Raw genomic sequence first — 7,825 nt, forward strand, 5'->3', positions numbered from 1 at the left:
CCATGCAGGTCAGTAAGCATATGACCTTACGGCTTTTACACTGCCCTCATGTGGGTTTGTGGCTTCTGGAGGGATTTGAGTGTTGGCAGGAGAATATGCAGACGGATGTACCACTGTGTAGTCGAGCAGATTTTGACCTTTGCAAGATTTCTGCTCTCCTCTTTTGCAGTCAGTCGTTGATGACTGGATTGAGTCCTACAAATATGACAGAGACGTCGCACTTCTCGACTTGATCAATTTCTTCATCCAGTGCTCTGGCTGCAAAGGTTTGAGTCATTTTTCATGTGATCTGGTTTGAGCTCGTAGATAATAAATGCTACATGACAGACATAATCATGATAGTTAAAGGGATAGTTCACCCAAAATTAAAATTCTGAATTGTTTATTCATAATTATTTCATTCCAGTCTGCATTATTTTTTTGTGGAACAATTAAGAAGATATTTTGAAGAATGTTTCCACTGCTGCCTTTCATATAATGAACGTGACTGGGGTTATCAAGCTCCTAAAAGGACATTAAACCATGATAAAAGTGGTTCTTCTCGTGTTATATTCAAAGCTGTTTTAATTCATGTGATAGCTTTGTGTGAGGAACAGACTAAAATTTAAGCCCAAATCATTACTTGTTAAAAATCTGTTAAAAAACAATTTGATCATTTTTGGTGTGGATTCTAATATAGTTATTGTAGATGTCATAGTTGTCAGAATAGTTATCGCTCTCATTGTGAACGGGCCTGAAGTTTCATTATATGGAGAAAAAAAAAATAATAATTTTGATTTCTGCTAAATATTTCTGTGTTCCATCATGAAAGAAGTAAATAATGACAGAATTTTAATTTCTGGATGAATGTTTCTTTTAGTAGTGCATTGTAGTACTTTTTTCCTCATTAAAAAAGCTACAAATAATTGAATTGGCTGGTGCAACATAAACTTGGTACACCTTTAAGTCCTGAGCTAAGTGTAAACTAATGCTCATATCAGTTTTGTTTTTTAATGTTATTACTTTTTAAAACGTACCAAATTTTAAGTCTTATTTTAAGTGTTATCTTTACAGGTGTTGTCACGGGTGAGATGTTCCACAACATGCAAAACTCTGAGATCATCAGGAAGATGACAGAAGAGTTTGATGAGGTAAACTTCACACTTCAACCCTGAAAATGGCTTTCCTGAAGAACATGTTTCATCATCCACTAGTGTTTTCTATGTATTATTTTGTGCACACGCTAACCAGTGAGAGTTGATGTTATTGCAGGACAGTGGTGATTACCCGCTCACCATGGCCGGGCCGCAGTGGAAGAAGTTCAAGTCTAGTTTCTGTGAGTTTATTGGCGTGTTGGTACGGCAGTGTCAGTACAGCATCATCTATGACGAGTACATGATGGACACGGTCATCTCACTGCTCACCGGCCTCTCTGACTCTCAAGTCCGAGCCTTCAGACACACCAGCACACTGGCAGGTCAGTATCTCTGCTGCTTTGTAAATCTAAACTTTGTTTTGATTAGTCCAAACAAGACGCAATTATTTTTTTCCCCCATAGCTATGAAGTTGATGACGGCCCTCGTGAATGTAGCTCTGAACCTCAGCATCAACATGGACAACACTCAGCGGCAGTACGAAGCAGAGCGGAACAAGATGATTGGCAAGAGGGCCAATGACAGACTAGAGCTTCTGCTTCAGAAACGCAAGGAGGTGAGTGTTGTCTGAGACAGAGATGCTGCATATGTCTGAATAAATTCTGCATGTTGGCGTTGTCTTTGAGCAACCGTGAAAGCTGAAAAGGGAAGAGTGAATAAGTGAAGCTTTCAGAGGAACAGGGGAGGAACAGGGGATTCATGGCTCTCTTCCCTGTGGAGACTCACTTCCTATTGCGTGAGGCAGCCAGGTCACTGCAGCGTTTGCTGCTTTCCTTCCAAACACCTATGCCTCTCTTGGCCAACAGCCACAAAAAAACACGACCAACCAAACACTCAGCACATTTCATCTGTACTCTTTCCCCCTACTTTAAAGCTGAGTAAACATGGATAAAGTAATTAAAAAAAGAATCCTATTCTAATGAGAACTCTGTGTTATTGTGGAGTCTCGGGTCAACCACAGAGCTCGTTCTGTCAGCACCCATGGGGTTAGAGCTCGCCTGAGTACGAAAGCTGTTTAACTGGCGTTGTAAATTAACTGGGTTATGTAATAACAGCCCCTGCTGTTAAGCCATCTGCATTTGTGAGTGAGAGATTTTATTGATGTCTTGATAGTATTGCGTTAAACCACGTGGACACACAGAGAAGCTGAGTTGTAATCTTGTTAGTTTAGAGGAATATGACAGCATCTGTGGCATGCTCTCGATTTATATATGTACAGAAAAACACTTATAGGCTAAGTCAGTGGAGCAAATATACAGCACTAGCCCCACAGATTGTATTTTTTGTTTGTTTGTTTTTACAAACTGAGGTATGAATTAAAATTGTTTTTTGTATAGTAGCAGATTGTATGTCCTACCACACTGGTTGTGAACTTGTCTGACTCCAACACCACAACAATAATCAAACCCTTCCCCATGTAGGATAGTAGGTTTCCTCGGTATAACAGCTGTAATGAGTTTTTTTGTTTCATAGCAATTAGGAGTGTTCATAGATGATAACGCACCTCTCCAGATAAATTTTTTTATTAAAATAATAATAATAGTTATTGTATTAATTTCATTTTAATTATAATTAAAATTCTGAATTCTAAAGTGAAGTTTAAGAGCTGAATTTCTTCAGGGAATCCACTCTTTATAACCAATGGATTTATGTCTTTTCTAGTCATTTTTGATTTACTGAATAAGGATTTGAACAAATATTTTTTACAAACATTTAGAACCCAATAAAATATTATAGATAATCAATTAAAATGTATATTCTTTAATGAAACCTATAACACCAGGGGTGTGTGTGTGTGTGTGTGTGTGTGTGTGTGTGTGTGTGTATATAGATATATAATTTTTTTTTTCTTCTTTTTTTCCCCCACGTCTAAAAATAACACTTTTTAAAAACCTAATTTGTCCAGGTTGTATCAGTTGAATCAAATTTAAGGCCATAAAAAGTCTTAATTATGATTTCAAGAGGTCTTAAGTTTGGGGATGGAAAGACCAGAATTGTGATATGGCTGAATGTGATGATTAAATTTCATTGAATAAACATGAGCGCTGCACATTTAAGTCATGTGTACTGTCAATGTTTAATGTCAAGTCACATTAAAATGTTTTGTGTACTGCTGTTCCCGGGGAAACCATTTTATTTTTGCCATTCCGAAAGGGCCACCTGCTGGCAGATAATGAATTTGCATTTTCAATAAGCCCATCTGCCATTTTTGTTCAGACCAAAGCGAAAATCGGCCCATGTTTTTACACTGCAAACACGCAGAGATGTAAATGTGAAAGTCATATACACCTATGATGGCTTGAGGGTGGGTAAATAATGGGGTAATTTTCATTTTTGGGTGAACTACCTTTAATGCTTGAGGGTTTGAGGTTGGAGCAGCAGCCTGCACATTTCTTAAAGGATCACATCAAAGATAGATATGTTGCACTTATGGTCACATATGGCCATATAATAAGCATGGATAACACTAAATGAATCACATATTTGTGAGCCCTTGATCTGAAAAGAGAGAGAGCTGTTATTCCAAATGAGAGAAACTGATAATAAATAGAAACTAGAAAGAAAACCAAGAGGGAGAAGTGAGCAGAGCTGCAATCAAGAGAAAAGGCAGTGATGTTAAAGAAGCTCAAATATAAGATATACTTTTGATTTTTAGATACAAACTTTTGATTAGTAATGCAGGTTGCCATCATTTACTGCATACAGCAATGATTATAATGAATTATTTTCTTTACAGTTGCAAGAAAATCAAGATGAGATTGAGAACATGATGAATGCCATTTTCAAGGGTGTATTTGTTCACCGATATCGGTATGCACACTCATAAGCATTGATTTTCTACCAGCTCAAGCTTGAATCACCAATTACTACTTCAGTGATTACTCAATGATACTCTGATATGTTTCTGTGGGTGTCTGTGGGCTTAAGTGCTTCTGTTATTCCTCCTCAGTGATGCAATAGCAGAGATCCGGGCGATCTGCATCGAGGAGATTGGCGTGTGGATGAAAATGTACAGTGATGCATTTCTTAACGACAGCTATCTGAAGTACGTGGGCTGGACCATGCACGACAAGGTGAGGATTCAATCGTTTTTCTCTCCTATTTCTTTAATCCCTAAATATAGAGTCAGATGGAGTTAGTCACGACACAATCCTGGAGTTGGAACGAAACCGTAACACTCTTCCTTTCTCCCTCTCAGCAAGGTGAGGTGCGTCTGAAGTGTCTCACGGCTCTGCAGGGGCTGTACTATAACCGCGAGCTCAATGCCAAGTTGGAGCTCTTCACCAGCCGCTTCAAGGTGAGAGAACCATCTGGGGAAGCTTCTCATCCAAAATAGAGCAAACACAGTAATTAGTCATCAGAATACTCCTCTGTGAAAGTGTTAAGAGATTAATTAAATGAGTTTGTCGATTTTATGTATTTTTTCAATATTTTAAAATAAAATGGGTTGTCTTGTTTGTCTCCATCAGGACCGCATTGTGTCCATGACGTTGGACAAGGAGTATGACGTTGCAGTGCAAGCAATAAAACTGCTCACACTGGTGTTACAGTACGTGTAAAACATACTGCTATAGCAGTTTCTTGCATCATACAAAAATAATTATATTTTATTTGACTTATAAGTTGGTCAATTGAATTGAATACGAGAACACAAAATAATGTGTACCACAAAACAATTGTCAAGACAACACATCTTTCAATTTTTTGTTTAAAGAAATTAATACTTTTTTCAGCAATGAAGCATTAAGCTGATTAAAAGTGGTAGAAAGTTTTGTAACATTATACATTTCTTTATTATTCATTAAAAAATGTATCACAAAAATGCATCACTACCAAATATTAAGCAGCACAACTATTTTTTAGCATTGATAATAGGAAATGTTGCAGCAAATCAGCTGAATCTTTCAGAGTGGTTATTGAATCAAAATAAACCACTGTTCACTAAGTGAAATAAGTGTGCTTACAGTACAAAACAAGTTAAATGTGTAGGCAACACTGTAGACACAGCCAGCTGTGATAATCAGCATGACAGGATGCTCATATGTTGTTGTTGTTTGGTATTACAGTAGCAGTGATGAGGTTCTGACTGCAGAAGACTGTGAGAGCGTGTACCACCTTGTGTATTCAGCCCACCGACCCGTCGCTGTGGCAGCAGGAGAGTTCCTCTTTAAGAAGTGAGGCACTCATCCTCACTCACTCATTCATATACCATGAAGCTGTACAGGAAGCTTCACATTTCTGCTTTTCTATAAACCCAGTCTATGACCTACTAAAAGTTATAATAGTCTGCATCTAGACTGAGTGGAGATGTGTATGAATAGACATGGTGATGAGACAACAATAGCTTGAGGTAAACTGAATAGTTTTACGTTTTCATCTTTGTTCGCAGACTGTTCAGTCATCGAGACCCTGAAGATGACAGCATGCCCAAGAGACGAGGCAGACAGAGTGTGAACGCCAACCTCATCAAAACCACTGTCTTTTTCTTCCTGGAGAGTGAGGTGAGCTAACATCAGCAACATCATTGCGAATCAAGTGTCAACCAATCAAGTCAGTGTTGTTTGTATGATGAAGTTGAAGGGTGCCATTTCAGTGCAACCAGTGCCATTAAACAGAATTGCAAAAATTAGGATTTTCAAACAGTTTTCGCAAACGCGCCTTCTGTGTGCTGTGGTGTTTCAGTTTTCTTCCATTGTAGACCGTTTAAGAGAAATACATTTTAATATTGAAGCATGGCAGTCATGGCAGCTCCTGGAGAGTGAGGTGAGCTAACATCAGCAAGCAACATCATTGCGAATCAAGTGTCAACCAATCAAGTCAGTGTTGTTTGTATGATGAAGTTGAAGGGTGCCGTTTCAGTGCAACCAGTGCCATTAAACAGAATTGCAAAAATTAGGATTTTCAAACAGTTTTCGCAAACGCGCCTTCTGTGTGCTGTGGTGTTTCAGTTTTCTTCCATTGTAGACCGTTTAAGAGAAATACATTTTAATATTGAAGCATGGCAGTCATGGCAGCTCTGAATAATTAATTATGCTCTAATTTTATTTATGTTTTCTATTTGAATATAAATTCAAAAATGTAATTTATTACTGTGATGGCAAAGCTTAATTTTCAGCAGCCATTACTCCAGTGTTCAGTGTCACATGATACTTCAGAAATCATTCTAATATGCATTGAAGGATTCTTAAAAAATAAAAATAATCTCAGTTATTCCAAACTTTATTTAAACTAACTGATTTTGCCATGAAAATAGCTTCAGCTATTGACATGTCATAAACATTTTTTACTACCTACCTATATATAATTTTAATAATAATTCTAAGATGTTATAAGGTGTTATGTTTTGATCCTCAGCTTCACGAGCATGCAGCCTACCTAGTGGACAGCATGTGGGACTGTGCAGGAGAGATCCTGAAGGACTGGGAGTGCATGATCAGCCTACTACTGGATGAGCCACTGCCTGGAGAGGAAGGTCCGACCCAGTGACACACCACCAGAACATACAGGGTTGACTTTTACTTGCTCCAAAGGGAGTGAAAGATTAATTACCTTTGTGTGTGTTTTCCAGCTCTGACGGACAGACAGGAGACGGCTCTGATAGAGATCATGCTGTGCACCATCCGTCAGGCTGCAGAGTGCCATCCTCCTGTGGGCAGAGGCACAGGCAAGAGGGTAAGACCTGATGCCACACGCATCGGCCAGCCCTTGAAGACGGATCCCTGCTTTCACACACCTGTTACATGCTGTTCTCAATTCTCACTTGATCTTGTTTCAGGTTCTTACAGCGAAGGAGAAGAAGACTCAGCTTGATGACCGGACGAGAATGACGGAGCTCTTTGCTATATCACTGCCAGCTTTACTTGCAAAGGTTAAAGCCTATTGAAATCTAAGGCAACATGAAATGGTATTTACAGACCATTGAAACTGATCGATATGTTTTTTTTTTTTTCTTTCTTACAGTACTCTGTGGATGCAGAGAAAGTGACAAATCTGCTGCAGCTGCCCCAGTTTTTTGATCTGGAGATCTATACCACAGGGCGTTTGGAAAAGGTCTGAATTGCATATCGTTTAAACAGAATAAATGCGCTGAATGAACACAGATTATTCACAATAGGCTGATTGTGCAGCATATGAATGAAAGCTTTTTTTTTCTCTCACAGCACCTGGATTCATTGTTAAGACAAATCAGAGAGATTGTGGAGAAGCACACAGACACAGATGTGCTCGAGGCTTGCTCTAAAACCTACCACTCCCTGTGCAACGAGGAGTTCACTATCTTTAACCGGGTGGATATCGCCCGTAGCCAGCTTTTGGATGAGCAAGTGGACAAATTTAACAGGCTACTGGAGGACTTCCTGCAGGAGGTGAGGACAGCGGGCGGCTCAGGGATGAGCATCGGGAGCACTTTGATGTTTGCATAGGAACAGCAGTTTGGCGAGAGTATTTGTGCGTGACACACTGTGTGTCTTTTTTTCTGGAGGTTTCTCTGTATGGATTAGACTTGTGCCGGTATTCGGTAATGCGATATATCACGGTAATGCATGTGCACGATATTGTTATCGTGGGCTCTTCTAAATACCGTGAATAATTATATATTACAAGTTATTCAGAATTTTGAATGCATTTTAAGAATACTTTTCCCATCAACTGGTCAAAATGCACAACACCGCTGTATGCTGCGTGAAAGATGC

General features: G+C 39.0%; 1 protein-coding gene across 1 annotated transcript in view; it reads left to right on the forward strand.

The window, feature by feature from the left end:
• Window positions 1-7,825, forward strand: part of LOC107670183 (cohesin subunit SA-2) — a 30,037-nt gene that overhangs the window by 11,816 nt on the left and 10,396 nt on the right. Inside the window, exons 5-19 of the mRNA XM_016462703.1 lie at window positions 153-266; window positions 1,054-1,130; window positions 1,252-1,456; window positions 1,538-1,689; window positions 3,871-3,944; window positions 4,084-4,207; window positions 4,333-4,431; window positions 4,604-4,683; window positions 5,201-5,308; window positions 5,524-5,635; window positions 6,489-6,606; window positions 6,703-6,806; window positions 6,910-7,002; window positions 7,095-7,184; window positions 7,295-7,498. Coding sequence (XP_016318189.1) covers window positions 153-266; window positions 1,054-1,130; window positions 1,252-1,456; window positions 1,538-1,689; window positions 3,871-3,944; window positions 4,084-4,207; window positions 4,333-4,431; window positions 4,604-4,683; window positions 5,201-5,308; window positions 5,524-5,635; window positions 6,489-6,606; window positions 6,703-6,806; window positions 6,910-7,002; window positions 7,095-7,184; window positions 7,295-7,498 — 1,754 coding nt within the window. The remainder of the gene's footprint in view (window positions 1-152; window positions 267-1,053; window positions 1,131-1,251; window positions 1,457-1,537; window positions 1,690-3,870; window positions 3,945-4,083; window positions 4,208-4,332; window positions 4,432-4,603; window positions 4,684-5,200; window positions 5,309-5,523; window positions 5,636-6,488; window positions 6,607-6,702; window positions 6,807-6,909; window positions 7,003-7,094; window positions 7,185-7,294; window positions 7,499-7,825) is intronic.

This window comes from Sinocyclocheilus anshuiensis, unplaced genomic scaffold (genome assembly GCF_001515605.1).
Source record: "Sinocyclocheilus anshuiensis isolate Anshui unplaced genomic scaffold, SAMN03320099.WGS_v1.1 scaffold640, whole genome shotgun sequence".
Lineage (NCBI taxonomy): Eukaryota > Metazoa > Chordata > Actinopteri > Cypriniformes > Cyprinidae > Sinocyclocheilus > Sinocyclocheilus anshuiensis.